The following is an 18189-nucleotide window of genomic DNA, read 5'->3' as shown; positions in this document are numbered from 1 at the left end:
AGGAATTTTCACTCTCCTTAATAAATCCAAAAGATCACATCTTTGCTCAGAGAGCCCTTCTGACAGGTTATCGCGGATGTTTTGCACGAGCTCTTCAGCTTTCTGCTCGCTCCTCTCCACGCTATGTCATGCTTTAACCAGGATTTTGCTGAGCTTTTAAACGTTGCAGAAGGAAATACAGTTCTTAAACATTGCTTGGCATACACATGTGCCAAGCGGTGAGGGCTTTGTCAAAGACCAAACTCTCGGTGCAGAGATTCCCGTGGAACAGCAGCATTCAAAAGAAAAACTTTCAACACACGATGGATGTTGGCAGAGAGGACATTTCCAACTGGAAAAACAAGACATTTCCACTGCAAAATCTAAGACCGTGGTCTTGGCAGGGGCGGATAGACTTTCTCTCTCTCTATGACATAGGGGTCACGGGGTCTCTCCCAGCGAGAGGGCCAGACTCGTGAGCACGGGGCTTCAAGGGGATTGTGGGAATGTGCTTCAGAAATGCGAGGGAGCCCCAGGCCAAGCAGATGCCTAAGGCTCGCCGTCAATCTCTGGACTGTCAGCCACTCGCCTCAGTTCAATCCACCTGGGCTGAGTACAGCAATCACAGGACCCGCAGAGCTGGCTGGCTGAGGTAAAGAAGCACAGAGCTTTAGGTTTGTTTGACCAGAGCAAAGGCAGAATCTCCCCCCCCGCGTGCTAATCATTGTCAGAACCCCACAGTAAATCAGCCCTGCCAGCCGTCAGTCCTGGGGATTGCAGGTGATATCGTTCCTACCGTTTTCCATGACAGCTGAAATGGGCAATAGCTTGTGACTGATATCTGCCTCTCCTGGGTCAATCACAGACAGGAGTGACAGAGGGGTGCGGGTGCTCAGGGAGATGGCCGAAGACCTTAGCACCACAACCACCACCACTCCCAGTGCCAGCTGCCAGCAGGTGGGGCGTTAATACGGCCTCCTCCCGGGGGAGACCGAATGGCAAGACAGAGCTACATATCCCGACACACTCACGAGCACCTTCACCAGAGATCCGCACAGACGGGCCGGGAGTGTGTCAGTCAAAGGATCGGGCTTCCCACACAAAATAAAGCGACTGCCAGGAATTGCAAGGCTCAGGCTCATCCCTGCGAGGGGCTTCATTCCTCCAATCAGTGCTGATGCTCCTGTAAGGCTTTGTAGATAAGATCAGATCACTTTATTGGCCATATACAAGTTCTTGTATTAGGAATTTGTCTTTTCACATACCCCAGCTTTCTCACCATGAGACTCACAGACAGGGAGAGAAGCTTGGGGTCAGAGCGCAGGTCAGCCATTTATATGGCACCCCTGGAGCAGCTGGGGTTAAGGGCCTTGCTCAGGGGCCCAATGGAGTAGGATTCCTCTGCCGGCCGTGGGATTTGAGCCAGCAACCTTCCAGCCACAGGCGCAGATCCTTAGACACAGTGCCACCACAGCACCGGTGGTGCTCAAGCTGTGCTAATTGGTGAATGTCTCCACTGTAGGTGGGTTAGGGGCTCTCCAGAGCTGTCAGACGGACATTAACAATTGGAAAGTCAAACCTGAGGAGGTGATTCCTGTCAAAACAGGAGTGTGTTAAAACGGATTATTTAGAGGATAGCAACAGCGGCACACTCTTAATAAAAAGACACTTGCAAATAAGCACTTAGTGACCACCTGCACAGTTCCTAATGCTCCCCAAAGCCCATGACAGCACTAAAACACTCCAACACCGACTCCTGACTGAATACAATCCGCTACATCACAGAAGTTTCCCGTCCGCCTCCTGGGGCCCCTTAATTAACGTACCGTTTCGTCTGATCACACTGACATCATCCCCGTTCCCAGACACTAATTAGAGAACTTTCAGTAAATGTCCATCAGTGTGATCTATGCTGTACGATGTTTCTCGGTTCACCAGAAAGCAGCAGTTACCCCTCTAAAGAAACACAGGAGACACAAGAAAACAAAACACCCAACCAGAGGGCAGAGCTGGTGGAGTTGAAGCATTACTGCCTCTTTCTCTTGAAAGTCAACTGCTACTTGTTTTTCCAGTAATATTCTATTCATCTCTTGTTCTTACAGACAACGTCTAATAATCAATTTAATTCAGTGTTTTTTATGTACTTATATATAACTTGTCTCTTTATATTTATATAGTTGAAGGAGTTTGTGGACGTTTGAAGAAAAACAACTACAGGATTTTGTTCCAAATCCCCAAAAAACAGCAGATCTAATGTTCTTGGTATCCTTTTTTTGAACAGAGTAAAATAGAAAAGAAGGGCAATACACCACCTATAAATGTATCAGTAATGATGGGATGTTTTCGATGCGTACGCTGAGCTTCCCGTCGATGGGAAGGCTGTTGCTCTGCTGCCCCCTGCTGGTGAGAAGCGATCATTGTCAAGCAGCGGGGCTGAAAGGTACTGTATCCTGACACGGTGACAGAAATAACGCTGAATCAAGGCCACGTGGAATCCAGTAAAGACAGAAAGCCTACTTGCTTCAACACTCCTTAGGCGTCAATCAGCAATGACTGGGGGAAACCGACACGGCTCCAATTGCACGGTGGCACCGGGCTGAACGTTAAAAATCATGCCGGCTCAAGTACGAAATGTCCTGGATAGAGCAGAAAAGCAGTGTATCGAATACAAGTTTAATGTTGCAGGTGCAGCTGAAGTTGGCTAACACAGGAGCCTGCAGTGGGTCAGCGGGAGTCTCTTACAGATAATGGTAAGGTTGATTGCCTTACATTAATGAGATAGCACATAGCCTGAAATGTGCAGCGCAGTAGTGCAGTGGCTAGCATTACTGCCCTGTAGCTCTGGGGCCCTGGGTTCAATCCCAGACCTGGGGTGCTGTCTGTGTGGATCTTGCCCCATGATCGCATGGGTTGCCTCCCACAGTCCAAAGACATGCTGGTAGGTTAATTGTCTTCTATGAAAACCAGCTCTGGTGCAAGTGTGTGTGCATCTGCCCCATGACTGTCTGACATCCTGTCTAGGGTGTACCCTGGATGAACGAATAGAAATGGATGAATTAAAATAGCAAACAGGTGGATTCTGTTTCTATGGACTGTAGTTTTACGCAGGGTGACCAGACACTTGACCAGTCAGAGAACTACCCAGATTAGGGTCTCCCCCCCCCCCCCCCAGCGCCCATCAGTCAGTGACGCTGTGCTGCTTCCTCCGAGAGGGCAGGATCAGCACGCAGGCCCCAGCCGCGCTGGCGAGCGTCACATGTCAGGAACGGACCTGAGGACACGGAGCCGCGACAAGTTATCAGTCAGCAGCAGGTGCTGCCGTGTCACAGCAAGACCCGAGAGAGCTTTTCAGGAGCTACAGCACAGTGTCCCACCAGGCTCCGGGGTGGCGGTCCAGACGTTCCCCAGTTTGCCGAAACTGCATTGCGACAATCAGCACTCAACTGACCGTTTGTCAGCATGTTCTTTCCTCACAGATTATGGAGTTTCCATCTTACCGACCGAGACAAAGCAGAGACGCTGCTTCCTAGTCTAAAAGAAGCCGGAGAAAACACAGGTCTTTGGAGGTAAAGGCAGCTGCTCACAGTGCAGTCCAGCCCACATCTGCCCCCACCCGGACTCTCTGAGCTCTTCCACGTCCTCAGTCAAACCCTTCATTTGAAGCATAAGCTAACTGACCGTTTCACATTCCTTGCAAACTCTGGGATATTTGTAGCTCCCACCACAATTTCATAACTGCTGGATGTACATTTAACCAGGTGACATCTGTAATGTAACGTTGTTTTTTTTTAATGTACCCATACGACTTTGAATTACCAGCTGCGACTTCGAGTCTCTTCTCATCATCACGTTTCCTGAACCCAGGACCAGCTCCCCTGGCTTTGCGACCCCTCCCAGGGAGACCGGTTACACACACAAGAGAGGGAGCGCTGGTAGGTGGAGCAGCTCACTGAGCTCTCTGCCAACCTGCAGCCGCCTGTGGTCCAAGAGCTGAGAGGGTCCTGGCCAGGGAGACCCAGCTCGCCCAGGTGGGAGGTTGGCTCACTCAGTCCCTGCTGGCTGGTGACAGGATCACAGCCGGAAGGAGTGGGCAGCTTCACTGAGCCACTGCCCACTTGAAGACTCAAACACGACAGGGCACCCACTGCCTCCCCTGAGCCAGTTCTGGGCCGTGACAATTTAGCCACAGTCTGTGCTAGCCTCCCCCACCCCACATGCACGCGCACACACACACACACACACACACACACACACACACACACACACACACACACACACACCACAACTCAGGATCCCTTTGCCCTCTGCCAGACAGCTGCCCTAACAGCTGAACGCTGCATCCTGCACAGAGGCCTCGCTGTGCGAGTGAAATCGCACATTAAACTTCCAGTGTCGGATTTCTGCAAGAGGATGTCGCACCTCAACACCAAGAGAGCCATCGGGAGGGCAGCTGCTCTTGTCTTGACCAAGCCCCGTCTTGAAGAGCGACTGGCCGGGGGGCGTGCTGGTCACCCTTGGGGTTTTTGGGACAAGTAGGGGGGGAAGATTAAAATCCACCAGATGCAAAATGCCGAAGCGTTGTGCTGCTTTTTTTATTTTATTTTTTACTCACCAGCGTGAAACTAACTTCGAAATGGCAGTTCCATGCCCTTTTCTCCTCCTCCGTAAATACTTTTCTCCTGGTGTGCGTTCTTTCATCAGAGCTGCTCGTGTGCTACAAAAAATAGTTCTCAGAATGACACTGGGTTTTGACACACATATGTACACCTTACCAAGCCTGACAGAATTCATCTGAGTGGTGTCACACACATGACCAAACCCAGCCAGGGCTGAATGGACGTGACTCAGCAAGGATATCTTTAGCTTTATGCAAACTACATTATACCATACTGTATATACCGCACATGTAACACACATGACCAAGGCTGGACAGACTGTACTTTTGTTTTTCTTCTTTCCCTCTACTCTTCTCAAATTCATCTCTATTTGTTCCTAAACAGAAATAGAAGAGTTTAAGTTATTGTAACACTCCAGGGTACACATGGACACCCTCACCACCACCGCATCAGGTCAGCCCCCCCACTGCTGGGGACTTGAACCCAGGCCTCCGGTATCACTCAACAGGGACCCAGCCTCTTGAGCCAAAGAGAGATCTCCCATCAGCCCAGTGGCTGCAGCCCCTGCTATCCATAGGGAAGGGCGGTGACATCACCACCCTGGTAAGCCGGCTCTCGCAAGCAATGGAGGTCGTATGCGTTACATTATTATGACCTGAATTTTGTTTTTTAAGTTGCGCTCCTTGCACTTCATAGCAGATGTGCCCTCTCTATGCTGTCGATTTAATTTTAAGCAGCAGAGGAATAGGTAAATGAGTTGCACGAAGTTTCAAGAGCTACAGTACTGCACTTTCAGATCAGAGCTACGCAAACCGAGTGCTGACCTGTCATGGTTAATGGTGCAGACAGCTCCATGGACATTCCATATACTGTACAGTAGTTCAGTGCCCTGAAAGGGATCATTTCAATTCACACCCTGATTTTGTGTGAAATGCAAAATTAAACTGCTTGTGGTAGTGCCGAATAACTGGACTGGATTTTAATATTTGCCTACCGTGCCCTGGAGAAAGAACAATTAAAACCGCAAGTTTGATTTATTACTTATTTTATTTTTATATTTATATTTTAGTCTACAAACTAAATGCTATACCTCCCAGGTATAAAAACATTTCATTTCCTGTTTTTGGGATGCTGCATGTCTGTTATAATACTGGGACAATCAGTACAAACTCAGATTTCTCATAGGAATTTTGTTCTTAAATATTTGATATGTCCATAAAATATATTTATATGTCCAGCAAATATATTAAGTACATCTCAGTTTTTACATTTATTGTGCCCTTAAGAATGATCAAAATGGTATAACGTTACAATCATTCAGTTAGGCCTGTGGGATTTAGGAATACCAGTTATTTCATTTTCTAGCTGAAATGTTTTCTGCAAGCCTAAGAATGAAAAGAATTAACAAATTCAACTCTTGAATGATTTACAGCCTAAGCTTGTAAATGTATCATTTCCATGCTTTACAATAAATCTCATTTGATAAATAAAACACACAAGACCTTGTGATTTAAAGCTGCAAAGCATTTCACAGGACAGGCACTTCAAACACATGCAAAGGAAAAGCAAATTGATTTAATAATGACTTTTCATAATGAGATAAGAACATCTGTCTTCTCCAGAACATCTAGAACAAAGATATACAAAAGCTCCCAGCCTCAAGGAGAGTCAGATCTTAGGCGCGTGACTCCCTGTCTGACAAGGGAAGCAGAAAATCAGAAATGCTGTCCGTTATTAGCAAATGATCAAAATGCACACGAAATCAAAGAAGCAACTTTCATGTGAAAGAGATGGCCGTGGGCACTTGTTGTCTGATGGACAGTGGAGGTGGGTGGAAGGAGGCGAAGGGAACGGAGGTCTGTTCTTGCGACAGGAGACGTTAAGCACGTAGCTCTTATTTGCCATCACTGAGCCACAACAAAACACCCCAGGGAATGAACTGAAATGGGGCTGGAGGGTTATGCGCTGGACGCCGCCAGAAACAGAAAGAGCCCGAAACTGCAAAGCTACACCCTTAAGGCATTTACTATTTCTATGGGTAAACTATTTTGTTTATATATTGGGGACCACAATTTACTGTGCGTCTCCAAGGGCCAAATGTAGCACACAGGGCAACTGGTTAACCCACCACTAGTCTGTGCTAAGTCTTCCAAAACCCAGCTGATGGATTATGGGATAAAGGAGGTGGGAACGTTTATCTGAGACCAACGGTACACTTGGCAGGAGTCTCCAGAACACAGCCTCTTCTTTATACACATGAGTGGTAAGAAATTCAGAAAAGAATGACCATCCCTCATGAAGGTTTACTGTGCTAAACCAAGATAGGATCTTGCAGCTTTGTGCAGAAAAGCACAGTGATGGGGCTTTTTCCATCACCTTCAAAACATGGCACACATAAAAATACAGCAAAATCACTGTCAAACTCAAATATCATCTGCAAGAACACCAGTATTTTTTTTGTGTGAACATTCTATTGACCAAGAGCAACAGCAAATCCTTTAAAATTAAACAGATGTAATAATGATATAGTATAATGTGTAAATTATTTTAGATGTCAGAACCCTATAATTATTTTTGTAGTGGATCTGAAAAAACGTCCACACTGGAATTAAGTCCTGCCAGAAAGGTTTTTTTAGTTGGTAAAGCATTGCACAAAATACTTTTTCCCTACTTCTCTAAGGTCTTGGTATAAATGTGGAGCTGCTTTGAGCCGCACCCTTAGATATAACCGACGCTCAAGAGGACGTTTACCTTAAAAAAAACAACTGTGCAAATCAGGGACATGCATTTAATGAGGTCTAATTTCTTCTAAAAGCCTTTTCATACAGAAGACACTTCCAAATGTCACCATCATTAAACAGACAAGTTAAACTGCAGGACCTTTTCAATCAAGGTGGTGAAAGCCATTTTGGGGTTCACACTGAAGGCATCTTCTGTCATTTAACTTATTTTCACAACGTGACCATTTGTTCTGATCGTGGATTGAAATATCTTGTAGACCGATGTCTTCGGTCGGGCAAAGTATGAAAATGCCACACACATAGATGATCCCTAGTGCCTATACAGACAGTCATTCTTTAATGCATTAGAACTCAAACATCACTACAGCATAATTACTGAAGTTCTAAACTGTAATGTAGTAATTAGGACTATGTATGCCAAGTATCTTGCAGTATTTTTACATTTCTACAATTAAAGACACGTGTTTCTTAACCATTAATTTAACTGCTTATTGATTGATAGTTACCCCAGCTAAAGGCATCAGCTAAAAAAACAACTTCTGTTGCCCAGCTGTTAAAACATACAGTAGACACTCATTGAAGCATTATGTTCTATAAGACAGCCAAATAAAGGTATCTTAAGCTCAATACCCTCTGCATATCAATTGAAGCTCTGTGTTGAACCCAGATGTCACGAAATGCAAAGTGTGTAACCAGCAGAAATTGTAGCACTCTGTGGTTCAGAAGTCAGTGCCTAAGGCTGTGTGTCACAGAGGAGACAGTTTTAGTTCGGACAAAGGGAAGAAACTCCGGAAACAGCAATTTGTCATGACGCAATTAGTCACAATTCACTTGGAAGCTAACTTAATAATAACAGTGTAATGTAGGAGCACAGGGCCTTTTTTCTTAATAACTTAAATGGGACCTAAGTACTGTAGAAACACTTTTAGCCCCCCCACTGTTCAAAGGTTAATTCCTTTCTCTCATTTCAAGATACAGTCCTCAGTGTCTGAACGCACAGTATATTGTTGACTTTTGTGTTACCTTGCTCAGTTCATTTGATCAGAAATGACGTTTGTTCTTAAGGTTCATATCATTAACCACTTGTTCCCTGATCATGACACACACAGAGACCCTGATTGCAATACCGTTATAATATTAACCTGTGTTATGTGAGTTAAGTAACACTGTTCAAGGATTCTGCAAAGATAAAGTAATCCTGAGCTCCTCTACATGTTTGCACAAAGAATCCACGCATCCCTGTAGATACAAAAAAATCCCATGTCACGTTTGTTTATGAGCAGCTCCGCTGTAACCCAATCACCTTGGAAGCCAAAAACACAAGTTCCCTGGCAACACTTCAGAACGCAAACATGGGAAGGCTGCAAGTAATGAGGAGATACACATCATCTTGCCAGTTTAAGACATAAGCGGGACAGAAATCGCTCCTCGTCCCCATATCCTGCGCTTGGGCAATCTGTAGTAAACTGAGGAACAACGTTTTCTAATAATTGGGTCTCAGACACGGGCTGAACGAAGACAACTGTACGTCGCGGAGGAGTGACACACACATGAGTCAAAGGGGAAACAACACTGGAACAAACTGAGTTAAAATGGGGGTTGGAACGAGGAAAATTACATTTCTCTGGGCTCTTCAGCGACTTGTCACCCTCCCAAGTTTTCTTTAAAAAATCCTCTGCAATTGCAGGTGGTGTTTCAGCTCGCCCTCCTGCGGGGTACTCTGTCGACGATCGCTTTATATAGTGGGGTGCCCCTCTGCTATCTCACTTCACTTTTTTCCCCCCAAACGATATCAGTGAAGCGGCCTCACACAAGAGCTTTCACAAGCAGCAATTTGACAAAGTTACATTGTTTTCTTTCTTTCTAGAAACCAGTGAAACTCACGCGGTTTTTAAAATGTATTCCAAACTTTTGTTTATAGTTCCCCTCCCCGGGTGATTTTTGGAGTAAAACCTTCCAAATCACAAAAGGGGCATCGAGGGTTTGATATGAGCTGAGATATCCTGCAGCTTCAGGAGAGAACCACACAGGACGCTTTAAAAAGGCAACGCGTGTCCTGTCCTTCTGAGAACAGTCGTGCCACATGGCCATGCTTCTGGAAATAAAAGGCCCTGGGAAACAGCTGAAATCTATCAAGCCTAAGCTCACTGTTCTGGCAGGAGCCCAGAACCTCAGGAGTTTCTTCAAAAATTACAAACAGGCCACTGTGACTGACAATATGAAAACAACATAAGCGGGGTCCCCAGCTCGCCAAACCATCGCAAATAAAGTGCTAATTTAAGAAATAAAAGTCAACTTTATGTACATAATTTGTTCTATATTTTGATTTCTATCCTGTAGCAACATTCAGTTAAAAAAATAATGCATGTACAACTTGGCACACAACACATCTCTATAACAAGAGTTTAGCACCGACGAAACAACTGAAAATGTCAGAACGCAGGAACTCGTTAAATACATCATCCTTAAAGGCCCATTGGAACGGACAACTTCTGTGGATGTGCATGATAAAGAGAATTCGTTCAGAAAATGCTGAATAACTTCCTATACATTTATCGCAGAATATCTGCCTTTTTGAGTATTTCCTGGTATATTTGATGCACTTGTAAATTTCTGCCTAAATCTTAACAGCTCAGAGTCTTTTATCTTTTTGGCTTTCAGATGTTTTACAGCTCTGTAAGGAGCTTCAGTTTACAGTCTACCGGGACTTTAGGAATTTGCGTTTTTGCATTGGTGTTATTGCTCAAGTACGGATTTTCACAGTTTTCTCCATCTGGATACTAGTTCCTCGGCCTGGTTTCATCCTGTAATTTCAGGTGTATAATGGACCTTGCAGTCCTGTCCTCCTGCCCCTTACCCAAGCTGAGCGAACCGCAGTACTAAGCCAGAGAGCGATACAGAAACATCTTGGGGGCAATCTGCTGCATTTGAACTGAACTGAACAGTTTAGTCCTTACTTTCCAACTGCACGGCTTGGTTTAGGGTAAAAAAAAAGGCACATGCACCCGCACTTTAAACACCAGCTTGAACGCTTGCCGAATGCTAATGAGCACTCTTAACCTGCCCCTTCTCCTGCCCCAATTAGACTTCATCCCTAAGATGAACAACAGCAGGATCCTCACGTCTACCCCACGGACCCACCTCTGCAGAGTAGCACAAATCTGCAGCGCTGACTCTTGATAGGCACGGTGGCAATGAACTGTAATCCTAATGAAAACGTCAATTCAACGGGAACCCCGGCCCGCATCTGAATGCTTTTGCAATCGGAAACTTAAATTGAGTCCAAGATGTACTGAAAATAGCCTCGACATTACTCTACAATGTCTCGGACGGGATCGTAATGCTCATCTGTACGTCTGCGGTTTCTGGGATAAAACCCAGTACTAGCTTGCCCCCAGATCCAGACCCGTCCTTCACAGAGCGAGGGTTAGCATAGGAAAGGGCCAAATGCCAGCAGTCAATACCATGTTCATGCATCCAACCATTTTCTAAACGCATGATCCAATACATGGTCACGAGGATGTCAGAGTCTATCCCAACACCCAGTAGGTGCAAGGAAGGGTACACCCTGGACAGCCCTTCACAGGGCACACACAGACACACCAGGGCCAATGGCCCCAGAAGTCCATGAACCTGCCAGTATGTCTTTGGATTAGGGAATGAAATCGGAGCACTCAGAGGAAACCCTTGTGAACATGGGGAGAACATACAAACTCCACACAGACAGCACCCCAGGTCCGGAATCGAACCCAGGGCCCCGGTTCTGCGAGGCAGCAATGCTAAACACTGCATCACCCTGCCACTCTGCCACTTTCTTGTGCGGGTATAAAAGATCTGGACGTAATTAAGCAGTCATCTCGTAAGAAAAGCATGGGTGCATGAGGAACCCATATTTTGTAGCCAGCCGCCATATCACCCTGCAACTCACAACGTGCATTCCACTGAAGCTCAGCAGGTGTGAGCCTGGTCAGTACCTGGATGGGAGACCTCCTGGGAAAAACTAAGGTTGCTGCTGGAAGAGGTGTTAGTGGGGCCAGCAGGGGGTGCTCACCCTGTGGCTCATGTGGGTCCTAATACCCCAGTATAGTGACGGGGACACTATACTGTAAAAAGGTACCATCCTTCAGAAGAGACATAAAACCAAGGTCCTGATTCTCTGTGGTCATTAAAAATCCCAGGGCGTTTCTCAAAAAAAAAGTAGGGGTGTAACCCCGATGTCCTGGCCAAATTTCCCATTAGTCTTTACCAATCATGGCCTCCTAATAATCCCCATCTATGAATTACCTTCATCACTCTGTTCTCCTCCACACTGATAGCTGGTGTGTGGGGAGTGTACTGGTGCACTATGGCTGCTGTCACATCATCCAGGTGGGGCTGCACACTGCTGGTGGTGGAGGGGAGTCCCCATTACCTGTTCAGAGCTTTGAGTGGAGTGTCCAGAAAAGCGCTATATACATTAAGTGCAACTATCATGAATGATTTCGGGCACTTCAAGAGCTGTCGGTATTGTCTTATGTGGCTACTCTTTCCTACAAAGACAGCCAACAATCTTCAGAAAATCCCAGTCCTGCAAAAGAAGCTGCTTCCTTTCACAAGGACAACCGAAACAGTACTTCTGCATGTGTCCTCAAGTTTATTATGCAAGTTACTCTTTCTTAACACACACTGATTAAAAACTGCTTGTCTATGCATTTACTGCTACTCTGTAAAAAGCAGCTCAATGTTTTCTTTCCCTATATTATGGGGAATTGATTTTTTTTAAAATGTGATCACACATTGAGCACGCACTCAGAATTCCCATACATTCACTCTTATCTCCTTCTTCCTACTCCAAATGAGTAAATGCAGTGACACGCTGATACACCTCTTCTTGAACCTGTGCTGTGAGCTCTGTATGACAACAGAAACATCACAGCTGCCCTCTTCGAAAAGCACCAGCATCAGGACCTGCATTCAGACAGGTTTCAGACAGGTCCTGATGCATTCAGGACCTGTCTGAAACCTGCTAGACTAAAATAAGAGAATACTGTCGCTCATATCTGTGTGCTCCACACCAGTGTAGGAACGAGCTGTCAGCCGATGTCGAAATTGTAGATTCTGCATATTCCTTGCAGAGATACTGGTAAAGACTGGTTGGGATGAAGGTTTCCTCTGAAAGAGCTCAACAGAGACAGAAAGGAAAAACTGGGCAGTACCAAAACCCTGAAAGAAACAGCAGGCCTATCTCCTGCAAGTAGAAGCAGAAGACTTCTTTCACAGAAAGGATGACGATGGCTTCAACAGCATTTCTGCCTACCCCCCACAAAAAGAATTTCTTTTCCCCAGTGTAGAAAGCTAGTTAATTAAGAGGAACACCAACAGTAAACTTGTAGCCAGGTCGGCACTGTGTAACTAACAATTAATCACATTCCAATTCCATTGTCTGACTCCACTCTTATTGAACACATTGACCAGAACGCAAACATTTAGCATGAGGAGTATTGAGACGTAAGCATGTGAATTTTTTCAAACCTTTGTGAGGGTCTCCCATATTTAATCATTCGTATTACTTAAGAAAAAAATATATTAAAAGCGATATCGTCGACATTTTGAATAGAAACAAACAGCATGACAATACTCCAACACAACTATGGGTAGAGGATACTTCACAATGCTCAAGTACAGGCACGTATGACTCGTAGCTATTTTTATTTTAATATTGTAAATTCATTTTATTTCTAAAAGGACGTCCGTAAAATCGGGTCTTTGCCCTGCCTGCAATGCCAAATTTCATAAAGAACAGGACGTGACCCTAAAAAGAAACACCACACTGCACCAGAATAATCATTCCTAAACACTGACTTCGACATGAAGCTCTATCAAAGGAAGCGAACCTCATCGTGTACATTTTTAAATCATATAACATTTCTGGGTGCTAGCTGACGTTTATTTCTGTGTTAGTGGCGAGCGCCTTCTTATCTAAAATAGACACTCTCTCTCTATATATATTTATTACTTCAATTCTTCACCAAAACAACAAAAAGGTCGCCATTTATAAATACAGTGCTGGAATAGAGGACGGGCTGTGCTTTGTGCCAGGTCGGGGCATCTGTCGTCGCAGTCCCCCTGTCGGCGGGCGGAGGTAGGGGTGTCTGTGCGGGTGCGGAGGGGGTGAGCGAGGTGCTGTTTTCAGCACCAAGCCAGAGCTGACTGTCCGCTCTCCGCAAGAGTGGACCGCCGTCTGTCGGATCGCGGGCACTGACGCTTTCCTCCTGTTAATGGACGTCTAAGCTTTTGAATTTAACATCTGAAACAGTAGAGGACAAAAAAAACCATGATGTTTCAAAAAGTTATTATTGTCTTAGCTAGGAGTCGTAAGTGGGGAAAAGTGTGTCAAAGCACGGCAACTAAACACTCACATCGAAACATTTCGGACAATATATTAAGAAATGTGAACTGTTATGCGTTTATCAGTTGATGCTAAATTCAACATTCGTTAAAAGGGTCATCTAGCGCTCATATACAAAATTATGTTGTTGTTGTTGTTGTTATTATTATTATATATTGAATACTGTCGCTTTTGAAAACAAATTTTGAAACGTGTGGATTTTCCAGAACAAAATAAGACGATATGACTGTGCCATAAACCTGTATGCACGGCTACAGGAGGCGCAAAGTCAATGACGGTTTAAATACCTCATAAAGTTCCAACTCCGGTGATGCCAAAACAGCGCCAACACCCCACCCCTCCAAAGAAACGCGTATCAGTATGCATCAGATAAAAAGGACACGGGCAGAGGGGAAAGAAATTTGAAAATAAAGTGAAAAATCAATAATGATACTATCAGGATGAGGGGATCCAAGATGGCGTTTACTGAGAAAACTGTATCAGCTCTTTACATTTGAATTAAAAACAAACTTTGATGTTACACGCTGTTGCAAAAACTAAAATACGATTCGATCACGCTATCAGCTAACCCCGAAGACAAGGGGGGGAGGCTCAGGTGGACCGTGCAGCCTTGGAATTAAATTTACAGTCGCTCCTCTGTCCACAAGTTAGTGAACAAAAGAATGCAAGACCTGCTATCTTTCAGTAAGCGCTTGTTAAGTGACCTGTACACAAAAATAAAAACTGCAACGAACAACAAGTCCGTAAATCAAAGAGAGACAGGTTTTTAGGAGAATAACATTCAACCCTAAATGTGTTGAGTTAATCACAAAATCAGATTTTAAGAGCTGTTGGCAACTTTCCTAACAACGATGAAGCACAGACCGGTGCATAGCCGCTGCCTGTACAAATTACAAGTTTAGCCTTTAAGTAACTAGAACAGCACAGGCGACAAACTACTAAAACGGTCGAAGATGTACCGATATAACGTGTGTTTTCGTATCGACTTTTATTTCTTTGTGTTTTAATTTATAGCAGGTTTAACAATAAATAATCTCAACCACGTCACTCAAAGTCAATGGCGGGGCTGTGTTAGTTAGGAAACTATATCGGTGCATTAAAAACGATAACAACGTCTTTCCCCCGTTAACCCAGTTTTAATCAATAGAGCAATGATTCAATTTGCCAGTGCTTCGGGGTTTTGCGTGCTCGGTTCCGTCTATTCGGGTCGAATTTGCAGGAATTCTGCAAAATAGTGCTCGGCGCGCCACGCTTCGAGATGGTTTTCAGGGAATAAAAGTTGATCCGTCGCGGACTTGTGCCTCGACCCCGGTATGTCCGTGAAGCCCAGGGTGTCCACTTTCGGGGTGGGCGGGCGTCCGGACCCCTGCGCGTCCGGACTTTGGAAAATTCCCAAGAGTTCGAGGGGAAAGAAACACAAACCGGAGTGTGAGAGTTTCACAGAGCCTGCTAGATCAGCTGCTGGCAGTTGGTGTTCTCAATCACGTCCGCTTGGAGGCTTGATAAAGTCACAGGAGCAGCTGGGAGAATGAGACACATCCGCACGCTATAGACTGGGAGACGCTTGGTGTCCCATTCCAGCCACTACTACAACAACTCCTCCGGAAACAGAAACCACCTGAATCGTCTTGCTACGCGAAATTAGTACAATTCGACGCGCCCAGGGGGGGAGAAAAAGCGGCGGAACTTGCCCGGCCAGACGAGACGCACTGCTCCGCGCTCCGAAAAAAGGACACTTTCCCCATCTCATAAGAAAAAGAGGGGACAGTTCGTGACAAGTCCCGTTGTGGGGTGTTTTTTTTTTGTGTCAAACGCCTGGCCCAAACCGTCGCTCTTGGGAGTGGAGGAAGAAAAAAAAAAAACACCTCCCTTGAAGACTTTTTTTTTTTTTTGAGTCGTCTCTGGAGAGTGATCTGAAAGACTCCGGTCATGGCAGAGACAGCTGCAGCGGCGCCAGCGCAGAAGGCGAAGAAGGCGAAGGGGCCCAAGAAGGCGTCCACGCACCCCAAGTACTCGGACATGATCGAGGCGGCGGTCCACGCCGAGAAGAGCCGCGGCGGCGCTTCCAGGCAGTCCATCCAGAAGTACATCAAGAGCCACTACAAGGTCGGGGACAACGCGGACTCCCAGATCAAGCTGTCCCTCAAGAGACTGGTGGCCACCGGCGTCCTGAGACACACCAAGGGAGTCGGGGCGTCGGGCTCCTTCAAGCTGGCCAAGGCGGACGAGTCCAAGAAGGCGCCCAAGCCCGCCGAGAAGCCCAAGAAGAAGGCGACCAAGGCGGCCAAGCCCAAGAAGGTGGCCAAGCCCAAGAAAGTGACCAAGTCGCCGGTCAAGGCCAAGAAGCCCAAGGCGGTGGAGAAGAAAGCCAAGAAGGCGCCGGAAAAGAAGAAGCCGGCTCCCAAACCCAAGAAGCAGGAGAAGGCGAAGAAACCGAAAGTTTCCAAACCGGCCAAAGCCAGCAGACCCAAGAAAATGAAGACGGCGAAACCTAAGGCTAAGTCGGCCCCCAAGAAAGCTGCGAGGAAGAAGTAAAAAGACTCGCTAAACACAGCAGCTGCCTGTAAATAGACTCGATTTTTAACAAAATCTTTTTATATATAGTAAATATATCGTTTTCTGCGGACTTTATCCGACCCCTTTTCTAGAGTATTCTTCGTGTTGCGCTATAGAGACATTGATGGTGTTAGTGGCGTCCGGAGCGTTAACAGTGTTGCTGTGACTCCTCGCTTGATTGTGCTGTTCTTCACTGTTCCTTAAAGAAAGTACTTTTAACAGCTTGCTGGCGTCCTCTGTTGGCGACACGAATCTGGAGCTGCGATTAAGACTGGGGAGGGGTGTTTTATAGCTTTCCGTGCTGCAAGTTGTGTTTGGAAATGTCCTCATCTCGGATGAGAGCAGCGCTTCGCGTTGTTGAGCTGCGAGTCTGAACTTTTCTTTTCGTTTTTTACAGTTCCGATCCCAAGTTACCGTTTACCTTTTAACTCCCATTTTGTAAAATACGCTCACAAAGCAGTTATTGTAAAAACAAAACGACTTTATATTGTAAGATGCCAATAAAAGGACTTTTCTGATACCAACACTGGCTTCTGAACGCTTTCTCTGCAGGAGGGAGGGGATGGTGGGACACGCTTTGGGGAGGTGTAACACTTCGGCGCCCCTGAACGTCTTCTCGCAAGGCCCTTGTGAATAACAGATCTGATTTACTGTCAAAGGCTCGGGGGATAGCGAGGGACCTGTCTAATTTGTATAATTGAGAGGCTCGGGGAATATGGGTTGAGTGCACAGAAAAGAAAACGGCTTCAGCTGTTGGGAGGGGAGCAGCACTTGGAGCTGAAGTCCTGAGCGCAGCTCCAGACGGACTGGACCAGCTGCGATGGCAGGTAATGTCCTGGAGAGGCGCCCCCTGTTGCCCATATGTGGGAGCGTCCTGAATTTCTGGGATTAAACCGTTGGGAATAGAAATCGAAATTGATGTTTTTATTAAAAGATTGTTAGCCGCCTTTTCTACTTGGTCATTTTCTTTCTTTTTTTAAGCGCCAAAGCAAATGTTCAAATGCCCCTGAAACAACATTCATGCGTGTTGCGGAAGGTCTATAATGATGTGTCAAAACAAGACTACACAAAAGTAATGTATTTACGGGCTACATGCAAAAAAAAAACGTTTAAATCATCGCAGCATTTGAGGGTTCTTGCAGCCAAGAAATAGCAGCAGGTGGAAGGCGTTAATACGGCCGTAAAACGCAACAGTCTACATTTAGATCGCAATGTTAACGGCAAAAATCACTAACTGCGCATTTACAAAACTGACATTTAAAAGCACCACATTTCCCTTAACAGCTGTAATGTTTTTCAAGATTCCAATCGGAATTGGTTTTAAAACGGCATGGTGTTTCATAAACGTAGTCACATCACTTCAGGTGCAGCGTGTCTTTAACGATGACTTGAAAAGCGGCTCGACAGTCTCGGACGGATCCAAGGGCTGGTACCGGCAAGCGGAGGCGCCCGCCATTCACACCCTGGACACGCCGCTGCCACGGCTGTGTGAGCGGACAGCGCTGGCAACGCCCACCCGCTCCGCCACATGGCGGAACTCGGCTCGGTGACAACTCCAGGGTCGGAGCAACACGACCCGCAGGGCTGCCTGCTGCTCTGTCCCCGGGCGACCAAATAAGGAACTCGAGTCCTTATCGGGCATCCGGAGTCCAGCCTACACGCTGCTGAAAATAGCCTCGGGCGACGCATGCATCATTGGTAATCTGGTGGGGGCTGGCTTTAGCATACCGTAGTTGTTGCTCCTGGTGACTACGAGCGGCGGAACCATTCAGGAAAAACGCATCAAATTAAGTTTCTTAGCCGCAGCTGAGTAGACGAGAACGCGTAAAAAGCAGTTCTTGCGAATTTTGCCACTGTACCAGTTTATAGTTTTTGTACTAATGTACCTAAACTGAAAAATAATTACTTG

General features: G+C 46.0%; 1 protein-coding gene across 1 annotated transcript; it reads left to right on the top strand.

Moving 5' to 3' along the window:
* Positions 1-15238: 15238 nt before the first annotated feature.
* On the top strand, positions 15239-16804 carry h1-0 (H1.0 linker histone). Its single transcript, XM_015359971.2, has one exon. The coding sequence runs from the start codon at positions 15654-15656 to the stop codon at positions 16257-16259; it is 606 nt and encodes a 201-aa protein (XP_015215457.1). The 5' UTR covers positions 15239-15653; the 3' UTR covers positions 16260-16804.
* The last annotated feature ends 1385 nt before the right edge of the window (positions 16805-18189 follow it).

This window comes from Lepisosteus oculatus, chromosome 19 (assembly GCF_040954835.1).
Source record: "Lepisosteus oculatus isolate fLepOcu1 chromosome 19, fLepOcu1.hap2, whole genome shotgun sequence".
Classification (NCBI taxonomy): Eukaryota; Metazoa; Chordata; class Actinopteri; order Semionotiformes; family Lepisosteidae; genus Lepisosteus; species Lepisosteus oculatus.
This window is presented reverse-complemented; position numbering and strand designations above follow the sequence as displayed.